We start from the raw sequence: 21,844 nt of genomic DNA, 5'->3' as shown, positions 1-21,844 counted from the left end.
GGGCGGGCGGAGGCCAGAGCGGCCATGCCGGCCCCGCCTCCCACGGCGCAGCGGGAATGACGAACAGGAAGCTTTGCTCTCCGAGCCGGGAAAGCTTCCAGCGACGCCGCTGTGAGGCGCTTCCGGCGAGCGCTGTGAGCGCGAAGGGTGGGTGACGCGGGGCCGCACCGCGCGCGTGGGCGCCGTTCGGCTCCGGGGGGGCGGCGGCCGGAGGCTCTACGTCATCCCCGCGGCGTCAGACGCAGGCTCTGGCGTCAGCGGTGCTCACGAGAACCGCAGCCGCGCGGCGAGTGCCGCGCGCGGTGGCGGGACGCCCCCACCATGCCTCCTGCGGGCGCGACAAGGCACGAATCGCCGCCCCTCCCCGGGATATTCGGAGCCTGCTCTGCAGTGCGACATCCCCCGCTCCTGCTTTTTCCAGTTTTCAGGACAAAACCCACCGCCCGCCATGGCTGACTTCAGGCGTCAGGGCAGCCGACGAGGTTAAATCAGAAGTATTTAAGGATCCGTTAAGGCACCAGGAAATCCCTCCTCGCCCTGCAGGCAGCAGAACGGAACTGTCTCTGGCAACGAACGTGCCCGCTGCGGCTCTGCAGCGTCAACACGGGCTTCCACACAGGCACCCGTCAGCAGCTCCAGCTGCGAGAAATGCTGAAAGGCGCTCTGCTCCTGCACGTGTTCATAGCGCTATATAGTATATATAAAATATGAACATATATATAGAGAGAATAGAATATATATGTATAGCATATAGAATAGGACTGTTTGTCCAAGTGCCAGCACTTTGGGAAATGCGCATCACGCAGGCTGAAAACACGGGCACTGAGGGATAAAAAAGTCTGTCACAAAAGTGTAAGTACACATAAGGTTGTTTTTTTTTTTGCAAGGTCAAGAAATTTGGATTATTCCTTCCAAACAAGGAATGCCAGACGGAACACCCAGAAAGGAACTGCACAACTCCCCAAACTGATGCTGGGTTTTAACCATGTGGTTTTAGTTCGGTTATCAAAAGTCAATTCACCTACACACAAAAAAAAAAAAAAAAAGCGGATTCAGGAGGTAACAGAGAAAAATCTCTTCTGTTTCGTCTTAGCGAACCTTTTTGAGTAAGGCTGTGGACAGCCTCCACCCACTGCGAACCCACAGCACGGCGGCGGTCCCTGAAGAACAACCTCTGCGTTCAGTTACCATCGCCCTTGTCCCAGCCCAATGCAACTGAACACATTTATATTCTTTGTACAGAACATTTCTTTTTTTTTTTTTTTACAACAGATTATCTAATTTCTCTTACATAATTTCAATAACGTGTGAATAAATTCAAACAGCTGAGGTGATTTCTTTAAAAAAAATCCCTAACAAGTCTTTTCAAACTTGACCGACAAAGGTGTTTTTAGAGATAAACAGCTGAACACAGTTCCAGAAGCCCCGAGAAACTGGAGCATTTAGGGGCACAGTTTGCCGGTAATACATCATTCTCTACTCATGCATTAGCTTCTTAGAGTAGTTCTTGGCCAACTGCTTTCGCGCTTCTTGTCTCTTTCCAAGTTTAAGTGTGTTGATCAGGTTTAGAGTTTTTTTCAGTTCATCTACAGGCTTGCTTACAAAGCCGCAATATTTCCTTTTTGGAACAAATTCCAGAGCCTTCTTCCAGTCTCCAGTATCTTTCAAGGTTAATAAAATACACATCATTTGATCCAGTGTGAGATTTTTGGCACCCGTATTCCAAAGCAAGTACTTCTCCAGCGGAAGGGCCGCAGTCTCCAGCCCCAGTCGCTTTGCACGTGCTAAGGAGCATCCTGTTTTTATGCTCTTGTCAACCATTGACCCGACAATATAGATTTTATCGTGATCAAATGTCTTCATTACTTTGGGAGAATCAGCAGTCAGATAGATAAGCTTCTCCTTCGGAAAGACATCTGTGTAGCAGCGGTCTGTCACCGTGATAAGCAATTTGCCCCATGCCTCTCTGTAATGCTTGATAAATTCCTTGTGATAGAGGCTGTCATCTTTCAAGTTACAGAAGTGGATGTGGAATGGATCCACAGATCTTCGATTGCAACCTTCGCTTAACACTAGCTGTCTCACTGTATTTGCAACTTCTCGGACAGACATATCTTTTTCGTAAGACATGTCAAATACTAGAGGTTGGCCAAAGGTCATGGACTGAGCAACCCTCCAATTGTATGCTCTATCCATAGAGCTGGCCCACAAACATACCAAGGAATTCCTTTTCGTCTCATTAGTTTTTGAAGCTTCCTCTTGTGTTTCCAGCCTCCTTTCCCTTTTCTCTTCCATCTTTCTTTTGTCGTTTTTCTTGTAAAGTTCTTTGAGATGCAAATGTTTTAAATACTTCTTTTTGGCTGACTTGGAAGGACATTCAATAAAGGTTTTTAGCTGTTCTTCACTGATGTTTTCTGGAACCAATCTGCCAGCTAGTCTCCACATCTTCAAAATCTCACGTGCAGCAGCCAAAGTGGAAAGCTCGTTACGCTCTGAGGCCGTCTCACTGACTACTTCTTGCAATCCAGACTTCATTACTTTCTTCCACCCATCTAAATCTAGTTTTTCTGAGGGATTGTCCTGCTTCAGGCAAAGTGATAAACTCAGAGTTCTACTGAGTGGAAACAAATCCTTTTTCATCCCATGTTGTGCAGCAAATGGAAGGACAGAACTTCTTACAATTTTTTTCAGAAGCACATTAGCAGACTGCATACTTAGACACATGCTGTGTTCAAACACTTATCTGCAAAACACCAATAAAAGGGGAAAAAACCTCATCAGAAATCATGAAGAAAACGCACACAGATTTTCATCCTCAGTAATGCTGACAGAAAATAACTTCTTGGAAAACACTAGAAATTCCTGCTTCTTTTCTACTGTTTTCTAAATAAAAACTGTGTATGTGGCACCGCTGTGAAGAAATGTGGTTAGCTCAGCTGCCTAAAACAACTATACTTACTGCAATTAAAAATGTGGTCAAACAACTTTTAAGTATTGTCTGAGATCTACTTAAGTTATCCGTATCATATGACAAATAAGAACCTTTGCAACCAATGCAAGCAAAATGCTGCATGGAGACTGAAAATATTTTTTATACACATCTAGAGGTGCCTACCTCATTTACCTATACTGTGAAGATGGAAAAGATGCTTCATCTTGTAACGTTTTCTGGAACACTTTTGCTTTTATCATTGTATTTTGGGAAAAGCTCTATCGGCAAACTTTAGTACTATAGTTTTTCCTCTTCTGTGCATTTCCACGTTGCAGGTCACTGGAACTACCAAAACTACCAACGCTATAGTTTTGCTAAGCCTACGCTACTGCCAAGGGAGGCACTCTCATGTCCCGTGAGCCCTTGTTCCTGGCTCTGTCAGCAGTCCAAGCATTCGCATGGCCACACTATGAGCCAAATCAGAGAACTTACCTTGGGGACAGCTAAACCTTGGAGAAAGGAAAAAAAAAGCTAGTTATCACCCCACCCACATGAGTTTCCGTGCCTGATTCACCGGACACCTCCTACAGAGGAGATGGAAGAATAAACAACTACTACAGGAAAATACTTTTTTTTTTTTTTCTCTCTTTTAAGCCAGCCCACAGCTGAACAGCCCCGCGACACGCTCGGTAACACCTCACAGCCCCCCTGGGGACACCGGCGCGCCCAGCTCCCCGCTGCTGCGGCAGAGACCAGCGGGGGGAACGGCCTCCGCGGCACCGCGCCGCAGCCCGACCGAGGAAGGCCGCGGCACGGCCGGGAGGCGAAAGGGCGCTCCCGAGGTCACCGGGAGCCACCGGCGGGACGAGGGGGGAGCTCGACGGGGCACTTCAGGCGCCCCAGGCCCGCGGGCGGGTCTGTCGCGGTGGCGGGAAAGGCCTCTCCCTCCGCTGGCTGCGGCTGCGCCCGCACCTGCCCGAACTCCGGCCGCGCTCCAGGCCGCCTGGCCTCCGTGTCGTCTCGCTCGGGAAGCGAAGGGAAGGGAAGGAAGGGGGCGGGCGGACGCCGCTCGCGGCTAACGACCGCCCTACCACGACACCGATCCCCCCGCCATCTCCGGCTCACCTCAGGGAAGGCGGCTTGCGCGTGCGCGGGGAGGGCCCGGTCCGCCGCGCCTTCCTGCCCGGGCGCGGCGCTGTGCCCGTCGGCTGTTCCCGGCGCTCCGCGGCTGCACGGCGAACGTTCCGGCCCGCTCCTCGCAGCGAAGGGCCCTGCGGGGTACGGCGGTCCCGCGGGGCAGCCCCGGGCTGGCGGGGGCGGTCTGCACCGGGGCCTGGCGGGCTGACTCCGGGCCCCGAGGGCGCTGCCCCCGGAGCGGGACGAGGCCGGGCGGGACGGGGTGCGCCTGGGCCCCGCCGCGCTGCCGGGCCAGGGCCGAGGCGGGAGGGGGGCTGTGTCAGCCCGCTGTGGTGGTCAGTGACTTCTCTCTCTTTTTTTTTTTTTTTTTTTTTTTTGATAGCATGAAGAAGTTTCGCTGATTTTTGACGCAGGTTTGTTTCGTTTTGGTTTTGTGTTTTGTTTTTGTTTTTTCTAACCGTCAGGTAGGGATTTCAGTGGAACCCGTGGTCTGTCGTGATGAGTTTTCTGCTGCCCAAACTGACCTGTAAGAGGGAAGTGGATCAAGCAATAAAGAGCGTGGCTGAGAAGGTTTTGGTTCTGCGTTTTGGAAGAGATAACGATTCTGTTTGTCTGCAGCTCGATGATATTGTAAGAGCGTTTTTTTTATTATTACTATTAAACTCGTCTAGTGTATGTATTGCATACAAGAGAATGGCATATGTTGCTTTAGGATAATACAGTGTCTCATGAAAATTTTGGAGACATGTAAAATGAAATAAAACTATTAATAAAAGAGTTTGAAAATTAAATAAATATTTATGCCATTGTAGTGGGTATGCAAAGTGCTTGAAGCAGATAAGACACGATATTCTAGCCCTGCTTACACTGATAAGACATAAGGGAAATGGGCTTTATAAAGCTTGCCAGACTTTTTCCTTTTGTGTCTCAATCCATTTGTCATCCATCTTTCTCACTCTTTTCAGCTTGCAAAGACAGCTCATGACCTAAGTAAAATGGCAGTCATTTACCTAGTGGATGTGGACAAGGTTCCAGTGTACACCCAGTATTTTGACATCAGTTATATTCCATCTACTATATTTTTCTTCAATGGACAACACATGAAGGTTGATTATGGGTATGTCAAACTACCTGGCATTTTCTATTATGTCTGTAACAATTATCAGTCTTTCTCTATGTTACCATGTCTGGAGAAGGTAATGTTTGAAAACTATAATGTTGTTACCAGCCTCTGCATTGAGAACTCGGTAGGAAGCTAGAAGAACTTAAAATTAAGAAGTATTTTGAAATATGCTCTGGTGCCATAAGTAGGTGTCAGCTGTGAAACATGCCTGGCTGCAAAAAATAGTACGGTTCAAGTCTTAGACATGACACTGCACCTTTTTGGACTTTGGAAAGTCACAGTATATTCCTGACCTGGTTATGCCATTACCAGTGCAGTTCATTCTTTCAGAATGAGTAAATCAGAACCCTTAATTTAATTATGCATCTTTTCCTGTCTTAAGGTGTTTTTCCTTTGACCACTTTAACCTTACTTTATATCTTATGCTTATATTTAGGTCTCCAGATCATACGAAATTTGTAGGCAGCTTCAAAACAAAGCAAGACTTTATAGATCTGATTGAAGTGATTTACCGTGGAGCAATGCATGGAAAGCTCATTGTGAGAAGTCCTATTGATCCCAATAACATTCCTAAATATGACCTGCTCTACCAAGGAATTTAATGAGTTGACCTAAGATAAAGAATATGGCCGATGTTCTAGAACCCTTTTTTCTTCAAGCCATCTCTGACACCGTGGGACAGTCTGGGCATTTATGTTGAAGGATCATATTGGTCTCCTTCTGAAGACAGACGTTCTGTCACCTCAATGATAGCATCTCCACTGCAACTTTCTTAAATGAACTAAAGGACCTTATAGTCTATTAATTGTCTGTTTAGTACCATTCTCATTCAGATGCAATAACAGTAAACCTATCGTTATTTAAAAAGCTATGCTTGCTCTCAAGAGCCTTGAACTGACTGTGCCTTTCCAATGGGATTTTACACTTTTTCCCATTACTGGATAACAGGACGAAAGCTTTTCCAAACAGTATTAGAGATGACTGAAATGGATATCACAAAAGGCAAGTTGACACTATCTTTTTCTAGTATCCAGTATTATTGTTCAACAATTTTTTTGACTGAGATGGGAACTGAAGGTGTAGGACGAAGTTTTGTCATCCTTCAAAGTTCTTTCGCAGCCACTGAGCACTTGTAATTCCCACAGGGTTAACCTGGAAATTCAGAATAACTGTTTTGTTTACATTCACTTTAAAGGTTAGTTGACCTTCTGCTTGTACAAATTGCAGACCTTGAGTATGGACATTTAAAAACTGTGTCTATTTCCCACCTCTGTCTAAAATTAAAACAGCTGAGAGAAAACAACAATGTCATTCTTTTGCATCAGTTCAGTAATTGCAGGTTGCTAGAGTGTTGTATTTCTATAGCAGCTCATGCCCAGTAATCTCACTGGCTTAGCTGGCTTTAAAATGGAAATTACTTTAGCTCACTGTATCACGTTTGGGGCATACTCCCTCTGACTGGAGGGAACGTAGTAGTATGTAGTTCTCCAAAGTATCATTTAACTTCAGTAAATGTTTCAAGGGGAAGGTGGATGTTCCAGCTCTGGAAAGACTTTAAATACTGTGTGGCATATAGCAGGGAGGAAGTAGATCCTTTACATGCTTCTTGTGTTACGGATTTGTCCTTTTAGTGAAAGCTATGCACTTAAGAAGCAAATGTTTTCCTCATAGTTTAGCCTGATTATAGAGCCATAACTGCAGAATGTTTATTTAAAAAATGGTACAGGTGAGAGTTGATGTACCTTAACATCTTTATTTTGTGTGACTTTACATTTCTCAGATAGCTGAAGGGTTGTGGCTTAAAGCCTTCAACAATGCACTTCTTTCCTAACAGTTAACTTGTATTTGTGCATTTCTCAAAAATAGACCAACTGGCTTCAAACTTTGAACTGTAAGTTGCTCCACGGAGAGATGAAGGTCCTTAGATGACTGAAAGGTACAGGGGCAGCTATGAAAGGAAGAGATCACCATCAAGAACAAATCAGTATACCTTTATTTATTGCCTCTCTTCATACTTGTGCAGCTTCTGGTTGCAACAGGTGAATGCCTAAAGGCTGTTGTGGTCTTGGCTTTCAGTGTGCTCCTCAGGTACTTAAAGATAGCATGTAAGCAGCAGGAAGGCGCTAGACCATAATTTTCTGTTCCAGCAGAGACGGTAGGACAACTCACTCTCACGCGACAACCCACAGCTTTATCTAGAGGCTTGCTGTTTGACACCCATTCACGGCAGTATTTCTGTATCCATTCTTGTATTTGTGGGTCGCCTCTCGTCTGGTGCTGTGTGTTGTGCATGGAGTCGATGAATGCCACAGAGTATACTTTGTTCATTACCTCCCATTTTCTCTGCACCAGCAGATCAACAAACACCAAGCCACCATAGCCGTGGGCAATGAAAGCCACATGCTTGGCTGCGCTCTTTGAAATGAAATGATCCCATACGTATATGGTATGCTCCTCAGGGCTGCTGCTGCCCCTCTTGGGGATCCACCAGACAGCCTGTGTAGAATTCAGTGCTTCTTCCCTAGCAGAAAAGCTTAACCTCTCCTTTTCAGTCTTCAGGTCAATGAAGTTGTCATTGGGATTTAGTACAATCACTCCCTCGTGGCTTTGAAGGGCCATTTTGATGAACGGTATTTGTGTTCCATGCCACAAGCCCTCACTGACAATGGTCCTTTGCCCCCACTGTCCGGCACAGAAAATGCCACGGTCTTGAAGAAGGACAATTAGACTAGAGGAACTTGTTAGTGCATTCTCACTTGTGAAGAAGAAACTTCTGGGTTCATCCTGTGTAGCATCAGTAGGAATATAAACTTTCTGCAGCATGCAGACTCTTTCCAGGAGCTCATAAACATATTGGGTAATCAAATGTCCCAAAACTTGATAGCGTTTATGATTCTGCTCATGTGCATTCTTGTAATAATTGAAAACAAAGGAATCATTTGTATCCAGATGCCTCAGTTCCCCTTTTATATTGAAGTCATACCTCAGTTCCTCTTCATACTCTGAACCCTCTATTAGTTTCCTCAGGCTTAGCTCATGCTGTAATTGTAACCACTACGAATGAAGAAGACTATGTCAATGTAGTGATAGACCTCCATACAACATCTACATAAAGAAAACCTGTTGTATTAGAATTCAGATTTAAAAGTGGTTACAAACAAAATACTTCTTGATACAGACTATCCCTTGGTGGTCTGTAGCAAACCAGCTGCTTCTAAAGCCTCTCAGATTTTGGTTGCTAAATTCCAGCAGCAGTACCTTAATACTAATCTTTCCAGTTATTCGTTCATCCATGCAAGCACTTGCCACATGGAAGTCGTGGAATGGATGACAGAATAAACTAGCCACTGTGATCCAGGAACAGGAGAAAAGAAAGTCCACACAGCAAACGTTCATGAGATTAGATCGAGGTCTCTAGTTTCAGCTAAGATCATTTTCAACTTGTATGGCTGATCAACTGGTAAGAATTATACCACAAAGTGGTTTCTATGCAACAGAAAAATTAAGCTTATTGTAACCTTCTATTTTCCTAATAACTCTCCCAATCTGCTAGTGACTCTCCCTGGCTGTAGAATAGTAAACATGGTAACCTTTGGTGTGGTTAGAATCCTACTTTTATAGTATTTTTGTCCTAACAGCAGAGATTTGCAAGCAGGAAATCCCCACAATTATCAGCATTTAAAAAATGAATTTATCATCTTAACACAGTAATTTTGTTTTGGCAAATGGTTTATATGAAGTTATATTTGGCAAACACATTGGTACAAGCTACTGTATACGTTTAAATTTTTCTTGATGAACCATCAGAATTTTTTAGAACACAGTAAATCACATTCTGACTATGTTAAAACTCACTTTATAGTCTGATAAAGCACAGAAAGTGATTTCAAAACTTTCACATAAGCAACTTGAGTTGTATCTCAGCTCCTTTATGGAATGCAAATTTCCTTGAGTAAGCTGCTGAGCATATTGAAAATTATTTCTTACACTTCCAAATTAAAAAAAAAAAAAGTGACTTGCTTTTCAACACAGCAACACCATATACATTTTCCTTTTGAGCACTCTTCATTGGGTCAGAGATGTTAATTCATCTCTTCAGGGTCGTTCCTGTCTTCTGATTAATAGAGTGTAGGCTAGAAAACGCTACCTTCTCCTTTTTTATCTCATATAATAAGTACACATAGAACAGGGAAAAACATCAGATTCTATCATATTTAAACCATTTACTGTCTTGTCAGTTTCTTGGAATGGAAGCCGCACAAAGAAGTTGCAAGTGCACTCGCTCATCTATGACTTTTTCATTCTCCAGGAAGGCATGAAAGACACAAAGGAGATGGGAGGATTGTCTGTGTTTTCTATACTACTGAAATATGGGCAATTTACACAAAAGAGGTCGTATTTAGTAGGGAGGCAGCCACCCATATTCATGTTATTTTCCTCATGCAATGAAGCAGGAGAATAAAGGACCTGGTTTAAGGAAGGAAGTCTACGGAGAAAGGTTAAGCACAGAGGAAGCATTCAGTAACAATTAGGAATAGATAAATGCAGTTTCCTCACAGAGTGGCTTTCTGTCCAACACTTCTGTCTGTCCCTTTCTCTCCTCAACCCCTAAAAGGTTGGAGACTGCAGTTTCCCAACGTACTATGAACAGGAAGTTACTATGCTCCTACTTCAGCTACTAGCAGCAACATTGCTTTTTCAGTTCCAAAACAAAACAAGGATGCATGATTCCAAATTAAACCCTGTGTATGTAAATAGTGAACATCTACTTAAATATCTACTTTATGAAGCATTGCGAAAAGTTTCTGAAGATTTCAGGAAGCACAAGCAAAAAAATACAGTCTTACATCAGGCATAGGTATGACTTCCCTTCCTAAAATTGCCTTCAAGGTGCAAACTGAAAAGTTTTGAAGCAATTCATAGTAGGTTATCACTTAAAAATTCACTTGAATAACACCTTAGAATCATGTACTTATTAGTCTGGAGAACTGATTTTATTGTAGTAATGCCATTTACAGAATTAAAAAGCAGCACTATAGATTGTTGTAGATACAGCCACATATTGCATTTACTTCTTTTTGGTAAATGCGTACATTCCAAATCAGTGTTGACTGCTGCTTGTGCTTCATTGTCTCTATATAAATGCAATATTCAAAGGCAGCCTTTACAAATCGCTATTTTGATTTTAAAAAAATTACTGCTGAGGGGAGAAAAATTCCCTCCTTCCCTTCCTCCCACTTTTCTGTTTGGATTCTAAGATTCTCTAGCTATAAATTCAGCTAGCGATTGTTACAGCAGTTGGCATATTTGAAACACTACTGCAGTATAAGCATTACTCTTTATGAGAGTTTCCATTTAAGAATAGTTTCCTCTATTCTAGTAAACCCCAACATTACCATACGCTCTCCTGTAAAGTCTGTCTTCATCATCATGGATGGGAATCTTTATCTCTCTGGGATTGTAGACAATTTCTCTGCACGAAAGAAAAGAAACCCATCTTAGTTGAGGTTTCATTTCTTTATGTACTTTATTCTGGGGCGTATCTATAAAATATATCAGTTGCTGATAGTTAAGGCCATGTAAAGTGTTTCAGGTAGTTGCAAGCTACCATCTCACCTTGGTAATTTACACCTGACCATAAATGAAGGGCAAACCTCTTGAGTGCAAAACTAAAAAGTCGTCAAAAACCAGTCTTGCACAGCTTCCCGTTACTTGAGGGAAAAGCGCTAGCTACCAAGAGAACAACACAAAACTTACAATTCTGAAGCTGCTCTGAAAAAAACCCCAAACAACCAAATGTTTGTCTCCACTCGGCCGCGGGAGGGTTTCCAAAGCCGTCGGCTGGAAAACGCGGCGCCAGCTGGGCTTATAAGGGCCCTCCGGTGAGGGCATTAACCCGTCTTCTGGGGCGGGAGCGTAACGAGGAAAATGTCGTCAGCAAGGCGCGATGTAAACCTCGTTCGGTGGGGTTGCGTGTTCCTTCTTTGGAATTGCGGCGGTTCGCCTTGACCCTTCCCACAGGTTTCAGCGTTTCCCCCCTCCCCTTCACGCTCGCTAGCCTGCGCCTCCTGTGACTGCGTTTTGCTGCCTTCCCAGGGCTGCCAGTTTCGTTACTGGTCATCGGTGTGCCAGGTGCAGGGGAGCGCGTGTAGCAGCGCACCTGTGACACTGTCATTTACTCCGCGCCATTTACCGTTTCTCCCCTCAGGCTAAACCCCAGAAAGCTAAAAACCGGCGAGGCCAGGACGCCGGCGGGGCGCGCCCGGGAGGGAAGGCGGGCAGGAGGGGCCGGTTTGTAGGGCCGACACTCGGGCAGGCGGTACGCGGCCTGCGGGACACGGCGCAGCGGCTCCGCGGAGCGCGGGCGGCTGCGGGGCGGCACGAAGCGAGAGGGCGGGGAGCCGGTTAGTGCCGTTGGGGGGCGGGGCGCGGGCGGTCCCGGCGGAGGCGGTGCCGGTGCCCGTGCCCGGCCCGGCCCGGAAGTACCCGGGGAAGCTGCGCAGGCGGCGGTGGGGCCTGGAGAAACAACAACAGCGGTGGCGTCGGCGCGGCTGGGCGGGTGAGTGTTGTCGGTGCTGTGCGCTCCCTGCTTTTAGCTGTTGAAGGGGGCGGTACAGCGGGAGTGAGGCTGGCTGGCAGCACGCCGCTGGGTTCCGCGCCGTTCGTGTCCCCGCTGGCCGGGACGGGCCGTTCGCGCCGCACACCCCGTGTCTGTGGCGAACGGGCGAAGCCGGTAGCGGGGGGCGGGTGGGCGGCCGGGCACTGTGGGAGGGGCCGCGGCGGCAGCTGTGTTGCTGCTCCTTTGTGAGGAGGCTGAGGAGAGAGTGTGGAAACGCGGAACTGTCGGGTGTGTTTGTCGGTGAGAAGCCGGTTCCCTGCCGAGCGGGGTTAGGAGCTGGGGCTGCGGGAGTGGGGGGCGGCCCCGCTCCGCCTCCGCCGCCCTGCTCGGCGGGCACCGGCGGGGCCTTCTGCGGTGACAGCTCGGGCGGTGCCACCCCTGGGCGGTGCCACTCCTGGGTGGTACCTCTCTTTCCCCACCCGAGCTGTCAGAAGGCCGCCGTTTGTCAGCTTTTCCTCGTTGCGGGCGTCCGAATAGGCAGTCGTTTGGCTTTTGCTTTAATAGTCTGAGATGTTGCTGCTCCCCACGCCGGAGGACTGGGGCTGTGCGCTGAAAAACCGCCCAGCTGAATGAAAGAACACGAACTTAAAGGTCTTCCTCAGAGACTTCGAACTAGCTGTAAGGTTTGAAGGTCTTGCACTGGAGTCAAACAGAGTGTTTATAGAGAGAATAAACCCCTGTGAATTCTGGAAGCTCTGAAGCGGTGTTCTTCCACTGAGGAAGGGTTTTATCTGTTAACAGGAATCCTTGAACTTTATTCTTGGAGCTCCTGTAGTGTTACGGATGTCTTCTGTGACGTACCTCTGTAGTGTTACGGATGTCTTCTTTTTCACTTTAAAGTCAAAGCCTGAATTGCTTATTAGTTGCTTCCTTGATAAGAGTCTGGAGTTAAGTAGTAATTACCTTAACTAAGGATAAATTCCAGTGAAAACATTGTTAACGGTTCTGTCCACACTGACAGTCCAGAGCTTTGCTGTAGAATTGTGTTTGTTGTATCGTGGCTGCCAATGACGTTTTACCAAGGCTTGTAGTGACAGGACAAGAGGCAATGATTTTAAACTGAAAGAGGGAGGATTTAAGTTGGACATAAGGAAAAAATTTTTTTAGGATGAGGGGAGTGAGACGCTGGAACAGGTTGTCCAGAGAAGCTGTGGATGCCCCATCCCTGGGAGTGTTCAAGGTCAGGTTGCATGGGTGTTTAAGTAACCTGGTCTAGTGAAAAATGCCCTTGTGTATGCCAAGGGAGTTGGTCTAGATGATCTTTAAAGGTCTCTTCCAACCCAAACCATTCTACGAATGAGTTTTCTATGTGCTAGCTTGCTCAAAAATTATTTTCTTTTTCTCACTTAATACCTACTACTATGGTCTTGCTTCTCTCTGAATAAATAAACCACAAATTGCTAATTTTAATTTGTATCTTTTTTTTCAGTAGAGAAAATAATGGAAAGAAGAACATCATCTTCAAGTCATGTCAGTGTAAGTCCTCCTACAATTTGCAACAATTTACTTTGAGGCTGCAGGTATCCAAGGGTGTTCTGATGTATTTGCACAACCAAATTCATTCTCCAGTGGTCCAGCTTTTGCTTTGTTGGGGCACTCTCTGAGAAAGAGCTTATCCTGGTAGCAGTCAATAGTGATGTCTGCTGTGATAGGCTTAACATTTGATTTCACATAAACAGCACGTTTTCAAGGATATGTTAAGACCTAAATTAATGTCTGAAATATTAAGTGCAATACTGGAGTAAGTAGAGCAGCTGCATAACTGCATAATATTTAGTTATCTGCAGAGGTGAGTTCAGAGACTACTCATGCTAGTGTTTATTTTTTCTAGAATATCCCTATTAGTAGTAGTTTCTAGCAATGGAAGCACTGGTGAAAACAAATTGTAGGCACAGTAACTGGTTTGATCAGGTAAGGTCTGGACTGTCTAGTGTTTTAGAGATAAGCTGTTTCCAGCACCTCGTTTATGCACTTTCTCTGACCCTTGATCCTATAGGTGGGAACCGTCAGAAAAGTGCTGCTGGTTTAGATGAGGAGTCTGCTAAGTGCATACGCACACCTTTGTGTTGAGTTGGCCACTTTCTATTACGGACAAGCTGAGGCAACTGCATATGTCGCACTTACCATAGATACAGACCTCCGTTGGTTACCTCTTGACTCTGTGCTTGTTCTGTAAGTTAATTGTGGGCACTGCAAGCCAACATCATCTTAATGAGTGCAAGCGTTGGGAAGATATTGTACGGTGAGGTGGAAGTTTTGCTGATGAACGTATCTTGTGCTTTTTCTCTCTTTCTGTCTGTCCATCTGTCTCTTTCTGTTTTCGGAGTCTGACCGTACCTGTTCTCGGTGTTATCTGTTGTATTATTACAGCAGTTATCTGAACCTCTGGAACTTCAAATGCATGTTAAAATTTTAGATGAATCTATGTTCCTAGGAAGCTCATAGCAGAAACCACTAGTCAGGCAGCAGGTGGAGTTCTGAAGTAAGAAATTTGTACCTGGCCATTAAGATGCAGATCAGAAGAATGCGCTCTGACTGATGAAACATTTTTCTTTATAGGCCACTTCTCAAAAAAAAAAAATCAAACCATCTAATTGCAGATGTTCTTAAGTAAGAAAAAGTCCATTTCAATCCTTACTTGTTATTGAAAGGGAAGAAAGATACTTGTATTAGGAGTTGTTGCCTATGTGTAATGTTTATATCCTTTATAATTTGACAAATCTGTTGTTAAAGGCATATTTGTTGGTACAGCGTTTGACCAGCAAAAGTAGTTTGAGATACTGTATAGAAATTCAGGTCTAATTACTAAAAAAAAATAAAAATTTGTTTCAAAGAAGCTTAGAGAAGGAAAAGAGCCCTCACAGTTCAAACTGAAGAATCAAAGGATTATCTCATTATGGTACAGAATGCTTCAGTTATGGTCTGTCTGAAGGACTACCTGCAGAGCTAATGAATTTCTGTGTTAATTACTGAAGTTGTTAGCATTGCTATTCGAGAGTCCTTGCTTGTAATTTCATGTTACAAGGTAGGGCATCTGGCAGCTTGCAAATTAAGTTCACACTTAGGCCACTCGACTGTGACTGTTTTACGGAGTAGCTTCACCTTTTTTCTGACTGAGAGAGACTCAGTTGTCTGAAAGATACAAATGTTGGGTTCCCTCTCTGATCCATTCTGGTCTGGTTGTATCTGCAGTGTAAGGTTTTACTTCTCAGGATGCCTGGAGAAAGGGCCAGGCTTGCAGTTTTATTCTTTCAGTTGCTATTATTTTAACTGGTTTAATTAACTGACAGGAAATGTCACCCTCTTTCTCTAGCTTGTTGAACTTGAATTCTGAATTGACAAATTTCTACAAATTACTAACTGCTTTATCTTTAATTATTTTCAAAACACTGGTTCCATTTTTGTGAAGGTTGGCAATGACAATAGCTGATGCCCTTTTGAGTATGTTATAGTGTATTGATGCTGAATTATCATACCAAAATACTTGTGCTATTCTAAGATATAATTGCTCTTCAGCCTGAAATTTTTTTTTTGGAAGAGCAAACCTGGTGTGACATTCATCACGACATTCAGTTGTTTCATTTTCTCTATCATCTCTAAGCTGAAATGATTAAACTAGAGTATAAACAAATCAGTGGGAGCTAAGAAAGCTGTAAGTGGCGGTAGATTGGTTCTCACCGTTTGGGCACACATTTGAAGTTGTTGTAAAGTTAATGAAAAGGAAGAGCTTTTTCAGACAGTTCATATGTTAAAACTAGCTTCTTGTTGGTACTACACATGATTTAGTGTCAATCAATGAGGAGTGCATTTAAATTAAAGTCACAGGTCAATGCTTCCCTTGCAACTTTATTTTGCCTGACAGGAAAATTTTGTACGTGGCAGTATGTCAGCTTATAGCACGAGTGGAGAACTTAGTTTTATCATGTGTGTAACATCATTTATTTTCAGTTTCGTATACCAAAGAAGAAAACAAACACCAAATCAGAGGATGTCCAAGTTCAGTCCTCCTTGGCAAGGCTCCCAGGCTCCCACCATTGGGACTACCCTTTAAAAGAGGTAAAGAGAAGTTCTTTGGAGTCTAAAGTGCATAGGAGAATGTTACATAGGCTTTTGGTTGTGTTTTGGAGGCTGAATTTTTGCAATACTGAGTGCTGGCTTGTGACCAATGTCTACCCAGATTGTCTTGGAAGGAAACAAGTGTGTCGGTCTGAAGTCTGCCCGCAAGCGTGCGGTTGCAGAAGTGGAAGTCTTAGCACCGTATTGCCAGCCTAAATCATTAAAAAGCAGAGTTGATCTTCAGGTGTAGTTTGAAATTATCTTGAAAATCATGAATTTAAAGGCAAATACAGTGTTTTCTTTTTAGTTAATTGTCTTTGGATTCCTGAACTTTTGGGTTATGTTCAGGTCACTTACCAAACTTTTTGTTACAATATGGAAATAATTTTTACATTGAGTTTTTAGTTAGTCATTATTTGTATCCAAGAGCATAAACTTTAAGAGAATATATTGAGTACTGTGTGACTTTTGACAGAGTTTTATGTGCTAATATGGAAATAATTGATTTCAGTGTTAAGACCGGAAGACTCTAAAAGAACTTGTATGGTGTTTACCATAAATTACTGTCTTGATCATCTCAGTCACATACAGAAGCAAATATTTGCTTCCATAAATCTATATCAAATTCAGTAAGTGTTTTTAACATGCTAAGTTTTGGAAATATATTTTGCTACTCTTGACTCCTTCAGCTCAGCATCGCTGGTTTTAGTGCTTTTGGAATCATGGGGCTGGACAAACAGGCTCCCCCACAGAGCAGTTTTGAAAACCTAGTGAGGGAAGTTAGGAATTTTTTTGACTTACAGTCAAAAAGGGTCTCTTAGTAGGCCTGGTCATTTGAGCATGCTGCAATACAAACTCACTGTGTGGTTGTCTTCCATACTGTTAATACTTTAAGTGAGCAGAGCATCCGATTACAGTCAGGTTTTGAAGTTGGGATGAATGTCTGCCATGGTTACAAGTAGCAGCTTCTTAGGCAGAGCCAGACAGCACTTGCATGGAATTCTTCCTGTCTTTCTCTCTGCCCCTATAAAAACAGTGATTAGATTGGGTGAAATGAAAAATACTTTTTTTTCCTTGTTATTTCCTGTGTATAGTCTAATTTTTCATTTCTTGTTTTTCCTACCTATGTCTATATAGTTCAGACTTTTCCATGTGGTAGGGGGCTCCGTATGCTTTAAACGCTAACTAGTCTTTATATTCTATTTAAAAAAAAAAGAAAAGATTGCTCATGAGGTATTGTAATTAAAAGATCTATTACTGTTTTATCCACCCAAAGGTCTGTCCTGGTTGTATTTAGTGTTGCCAGAGTTTTCTCCATGTTGTTTGAGAAATTTTGTGCAGCTTTCAGTGATTTGGGCATATAGGTCTCTAACATACTTGAAGACCAGTGCTATGAGGTGAACTAGATGATTGAAGGCAGGAGAGGGAAGAGCATCTTCAAGGCAATTTCTTGCTGCCACCTGTTTTAATAATGAGGGTACTTTCCATTAGAGTCAGTCCCTATGGTAGGCCAAAGACTGATTTGGGATGCACCTTTCAAACTTCACTGAAGTATGTAAGGGCATGAATTTTTCAGATGCCCTTTCATCCCATCCTTAAACAGAAATGAAGATAAGTTTGTCTGCTTTCAACCTGACTGGCATAATTTTGAAACATCTGTTTGATTTATTGTCTTTAACATTAAAAAAAGTGAGGAGAGATTAAGAGAAGGTAATGGCAGAAGGAGCTATGTTTCCGGAATTGCAGAAATAACTGTATGTTTAGTGGGGCTTCATTTATTTAATTTGAAAATATAAATGCATTCTGGTAAGGTAAAAGAGTTTGGAAAAAATGAAGTCTTACTGTTCTGGGTTTTGCCACCAAGTACCAAACCTTCAAATTCCTTTTCTGTCTCAGGATTTTATATCTTTGAGTGGAATATAATTTGGTGAAACGCATGGAATTAAAGGAAGTAGAGGTTATCTTGCGTATTTGTGATGATGTAAAACATGCCTGGTATTTAAGTCCTGTTTGGGATAGTACTCCTTTAAATAGGGAAATAATTGAATTTTCCTGTATTGTCAAATTTCTTTAGGAGAAAAAAGTTCCATGCAAGATCAGGTGGTACGTGGGTGCTTTGAATCAAGCAAATTCATTCTTTGTGAAATTGGTGTGTATGGTCTTTGGTGGCTCTGCTTTATTTGATCAGTTGCATTGTTTCAATGTCTGGCATTGTTCCCTTTTTCTAGTGTAATATCCATTACTACATATTTATGTCTGTTGGAACCCACCCATTTTATTTGTTTTATTTCAGTGGAAGTTAAGTGCCAACAACAGAGAGCCTTCCACAAAAGAAAAAAGGCAAAAGGATTGCAACAGACACAGCTCTCATGATGAAGAATCGATTGGGTAAGAAGTCATCTCAAAATTAGTTCTTCTCTGTTCGTATATTCAGAGTTTCATAATCTTTCTTGAAGATGGGTATCTCTGGTCTCTAGCTTTTGTGTTGTGCAGAGCTGGTTTTTAAGCTGTTAGGTAGCCTGTCTTCAGAGAATCATGTTCCACTGATTTAGTAGCAATGGTAACTACTTCTTTATTTTAACATGACACAAGACTGCGACATCAGAACAGGAGTGCAATGCTTACTAGAGGAATTACTGCTTGCTGACCTGCCTGGACTCCTGAAGGGTGTTCGTTACTCTCTAAGTGTAAATGATCATTCTAGCTCCAGATATTTAAAATATTTAAGAAGTTTCCCAGATTATCTTTTGCTTGCCGCGTTTTGTTCTGTAGTCCACAGTCATTAACGTGGCTTTATCAACTTTTAAAAACAACAAGAAAAACCACCCAAGCAATATGATGATTAGTAGGGAAAGGCAGTAAAATACCTAGAGGTTTTTCACCTCTATTTTCCAGTCAAGGCATCTAAGTGAGAAAATAACTGCTGATGTGCCACTTCTTTATGCTCTGTTGCTAAAAACCAGCTATCTTGGTTTCTTTGAGATTGTGGCAAATTATTTAAAATTATCTTCTGTGAAGCTGTCAGCTAGGCAATTGTTTATCCAAGAAAATTTTGAAGTTCTAAGTGCCGTAGTTGACAAACAAGAAGGAAAATGTAGAATTAGATACATTAACAGCAGCTAGGAAGCATAATGACTTCATGATGAAATTAAATATAATTAACTTAATGAAGCAATTGTTATTCCACAAATCATTCAACTCTAAACAAGTGAGAGTATGCATTCTCTGCCTCATTTTCTGACTGGAACTTAACTTGACCATAAACTATTTCTTGTCAGGAGAGGCTGTTAGAGTGCACAGGTAGTGAAAATGCTTAATGACAGCAGGTGATTTTGACACTGCCGAATTCAGTGTTTTTTGTGACCTACGAATAGTCATTGTTTAGCCTGGTCTTTATATTCAGAATGCTTCAAACTGTTGCAGGGAAGAGCTCAACTTAAAAGATTCCAAATTTATTTTTCCTACCTCCTCAGAGGCATATAGCTGTGAGTTTACATGTGATGTAATGCTTCTCTCAGTAACTTTGACTTGAGGGAGTGGCTCTCAGGGTCAACCTAGCAGAATTTAAAAGCTATGTTAATTGCAGTTTCCTGAGTTTTAGTTGTGCTGTGAAATGGCTGATATCTGATAGCACTCTTAAGGTCTTTCAGTAAACTTTGAACTGACCTTTCAATGTTGAGGAGCCTTTTTTTAAAAAAAAACCTACCTTTGGATCCATTACATATGTTAATTTTCTGTTACATATATTAATTTTGATATGTGAGAGACTTTCAAGAAGCATTTGTAGGTGTTCCATCATTTTTACCAAGATTCTTACCAGCTCATTAGTGAGAAATGATTTAGACTGTAAGGAGACAGTAAATATTCAGATTTTAAACCTGCGCATTTTTCACTTCCTCAGTGTCTGTCTGGAGTCTAGCTGGAGGTTCTCTATAAAGTAAACTTAATCTCCTGTCTGCAGTAAAGCTTGTTCTGAGTATTGCGTTTGAGTACCCAGTGTTTCCCAGTAAGTCAAAATGAACACTCCGACCTCATTGCATAATAAGTAGGAAGAGCATGCAGGTTCTAAAGAGGTAGTGAGCAAAAGTCTGAGAACTGACAAAACTCAGAAGGGGAAAGAGTAAAGTGGCATGCTGAGAATCTTTCTAATGCACAAGTTTCCCTGCTCCTTCTTCCCAATGAGGAATTTTTCATTTGCATTGAAAAGCAAGAAATAAGTCTTAATGACAAACTCCTGTTAGTTCCTGATGTTTAAAAAAGTCTTCTTTATTGATAGGGGCTCATCTCAAGTATTTAGGGAGGTGTGTTTCATCAGAAGTGTTGCTTGAGCATGATTATTGCCACTTAATTTTAGTCAGAAAGGACAAAGTGGATGTATTAGTGCAAACCCACCTCACCTGTGTTTTTAACTGAAGTTCTGGATTACAAAATTTGGTAGTAGATTGTTTCTGTCAGTCCTGCTGTGACATGAGACCATGGGGGCTGGAAGCAGCAACCACAGCTGCTCTCACTTGGACACCTCTGCTCATTGCCTTTGAAAGGTCACTGTCAGGTGATTTGTTCATGATCCCAGACACACTTCTCGGGGCAGGTTAGCTACCTAGTCCTCCTCATGTGCTGGAGATCTAGGATTGTGCCACAAAACAGATTAAGACTGTCAGGAAATACGAATAGTTCAGTTTATTAGTGTCACTGCAGAAGTTAGGTATAGTATTTATGTAATTGGTCAGTTAATGTTTTGTATCCCACTTAAGAAACTTTTATTGTTGAGGCAGCAGATAACACTATTTCAAGGGTAGCTGTCACCACCTGGAAATAGAACTTAGAGATATCCACTTACTTCAGCTGTGTTACTCCTGCATTCTCCCAAGAGGGAAATAAAACAAAACAAAAAAAAAACCCAAAATAGAACAGTTTTGAAATTCAAGCTTCTCGTTCTGGTCTGTCAGGTTTTCTTTAAGGGAAGGGTGGGAGGAGTACTTAAATAAGATGTTTGTGCCTCTTTCATCTCAGGATTTCAAATGTTAATTGAAATATGCATCATGGGTGAATCAAGCACTGACCCCATAGCAGTCAGGTTTTTGGGGCAATCATTTGCTTACTGGTTGCCCTTCTCCTGACAAGTACATTTTGGCAGTAATAACTTCCTGGTCCAGCAAAGCAGAGAGGTTAGTAGAGATGTTCGTGTTTGCTGTTAAAACATTGACTTCTGATCAGTTGATGAAAAGTCAGGACCTTGGTGCAGGAGGAGGACAGACGGAGACTTTCTTTTCAACAGGGTGTAGTCAGTGAATGTGGTAATTGAAGTTTCCCATTAATGATAGTGCACCATGTTATTCCTTTGGGCTCTGAAAGGCCAAGCACCTCTTGAGCTGTGCTTGTGTTGCAGAAGCTCAGGTAGCTGAATACACGTCAAGTCTGTCAGTGGCTTTATTCTGTAAACCCAGGACAGGTGTTCAGCTTTTATGGACCCGACAGGACAACTCTTGCATGGTATGTGGCATCCCACTGTCAAAATATTTATTTCCCAAAACTTGGATTTACTAGTAGAAGAATATAGGTATGAAGATGGTGGTGTAGACAATTAATAATAATTTACTCCAAAAGGAGTTTGTAGCCTCCAGGTATCACTTTCATCACACTCTTTAAAACAAATTTGAAAAAAATTAGAGGCAGTGGTTACAACACTGGTTTGTACACAAATACAATCATTGAGAAAGGAGCTGGATCTAGTGACTGTGACAATTGACTGAAGTGGAGGTCAAACATTTTCCCCAAAGGGGTACAAACAATTAACAGCTTTTGGTCCTGCACTTTATAAATTAGGAAAATCCTTTTTTGCCTGTGAAAAATGATTTGAGACTTGCCAGCAGCTGCTAACAGCATTTTTTGAAATACATATTTGTCTGTTCTATCCTTACATGTGTAAATGTTTTCACTACCTTTGCTTATGTATTTTTTTTCTCTTTTGTGGAGG

General features: G+C 42.8%; 4 protein-coding genes across 16 annotated transcripts in view; 2 read left to right on the top strand and 2 right to left on the bottom strand.

Moving 5' to 3' along the window:
- Nucleotides 1-1,039: 1,039 nt before the first annotated feature.
- TRMT10C (tRNA methyltransferase 10C, mitochondrial RNase P subunit) lies at nucleotides 1,040-4,087 on the bottom strand. 4 transcript variants are annotated; one of them, XM_086624853.1, is made up of 2 exons: nucleotides 4,058-4,087; nucleotides 1,040-2,743 (listed from the first exon to the last, which is right to left on the bottom strand). In XM_086624853.1, the coding sequence occupies exon 2, from the start codon at nucleotides 2,722-2,724 to the stop codon at nucleotides 1,477-1,479; it is 1,248 nt and encodes a 415-aa protein (XP_086480979.1). In that variant the 5' UTR covers nucleotides 2,725-2,743; nucleotides 4,058-4,087; the 3' UTR covers nucleotides 1,040-1,476. The 4 variants fall into 4 exon arrangements, with proteins under 4 accessions (XP_086480979.1, XP_086480908.1, XP_086480835.1 ...); XM_086624782.1 differs by lacking the exon at nucleotides 4,058-4,087 and adding an exon at nucleotides 3,905-3,973; XM_086624709.1 differs by lacking the exon at nucleotides 4,058-4,087 and adding an exon at nucleotides 3,116-3,528.
- Nucleotides 4,088-4,146: 59 nt separating this feature from the next.
- Nucleotides 4,147-6,536, top strand: TXNL4B (thioredoxin like 4B). 3 transcript variants are annotated; one of them, XM_086624516.1, is made up of 4 exons: nucleotides 4,147-4,210; nucleotides 4,534-4,699; nucleotides 5,035-5,186; nucleotides 5,629-6,536. In XM_086624516.1, the coding sequence occupies exons 2-4, from the start codon at nucleotides 4,568-4,570 to the stop codon at nucleotides 5,792-5,794; spliced, it is 450 nt and encodes a 149-aa protein (XP_086480642.1). In that variant the 5' UTR covers nucleotides 4,147-4,210; nucleotides 4,534-4,567; the 3' UTR covers nucleotides 5,795-6,536. The 3 variants fall into 3 exon arrangements, with proteins under 3 accessions (XP_086480642.1, XP_086480567.1, XP_086480725.1); XM_086624441.1 differs by having other exon boundaries at nucleotides 4,452-4,699; XM_086624599.1 differs by lacking the exon at nucleotides 4,147-4,210 and adding an exon at nucleotides 4,374-4,404.
- Nucleotides 6,537-6,968: 432 nt separating this feature from the next.
- On the bottom strand, nucleotides 6,969-11,381 carry LOC104371458 (putative protein ARB2BP). 2 transcript variants are annotated; one of them, XM_009990652.2, is made up of 3 exons: nucleotides 10,986-11,381; nucleotides 10,589-10,665; nucleotides 6,969-8,246 (listed from the first exon to the last, which is right to left on the bottom strand). In XM_009990652.2, the coding sequence occupies exons 2-3, from the start codon at nucleotides 10,622-10,624 to the stop codon at nucleotides 7,185-7,187; spliced, it is 1,098 nt and encodes a 365-aa protein (XP_009988954.2). In that variant the 5' UTR covers nucleotides 10,625-10,665; nucleotides 10,986-11,381; the 3' UTR covers nucleotides 6,969-7,184. The 2 variants fall into 2 exon arrangements, with proteins under 2 accessions (XP_009988954.2, XP_086480462.1); XM_086624336.1 differs by lacking the exon at nucleotides 10,986-11,381 and adding an exon at nucleotides 10,950-10,977.
- Nucleotides 11,382-11,677: 296 nt separating this feature from the next.
- Nucleotides 11,678-21,844, top strand: part of SENP7 (SUMO specific peptidase 7) — a 50,672-nt gene continuing 40,505 nt past the window's right edge. For 5 of the 7 annotated variants that reach the window (XM_086617154.1, XM_086617145.1, XM_086617128.1 and 2 more), the window contains exons 1-4: nucleotides 11,678-11,751; nucleotides 13,241-13,287; nucleotides 15,760-15,867; nucleotides 18,161-18,255. In XM_086617154.1, the coding sequence (XP_086473280.1) occupies nucleotides 13,252-13,287; nucleotides 15,760-15,867; nucleotides 18,161-18,255 (239 nt within the window). In that variant the 5' untranslated portion in view covers nucleotides 11,678-11,751; nucleotides 13,241-13,251. The remainder of the gene's footprint in view (nucleotides 11,752-13,240; nucleotides 13,288-15,759; nucleotides 15,868-18,160; nucleotides 18,256-21,844) is intronic. The other 2 variants (XM_086617172.1, XM_086617135.1) reach the window with 2 other exon arrangements.

Source organism: Tauraco erythrolophus, chromosome 1 (assembly GCF_009769465.1).
Source record: "Tauraco erythrolophus isolate bTauEry1 chromosome 1, bTauEry1.pri, whole genome shotgun sequence".
NCBI classification, from domain to species: Eukaryota; Metazoa; Chordata; class Aves; order Musophagiformes; family Musophagidae; genus Tauraco; species Tauraco erythrolophus.
Note: the sequence above shows the minus strand (reverse complement) of the source record. Positions and strands in the feature narration are given on the sequence as shown.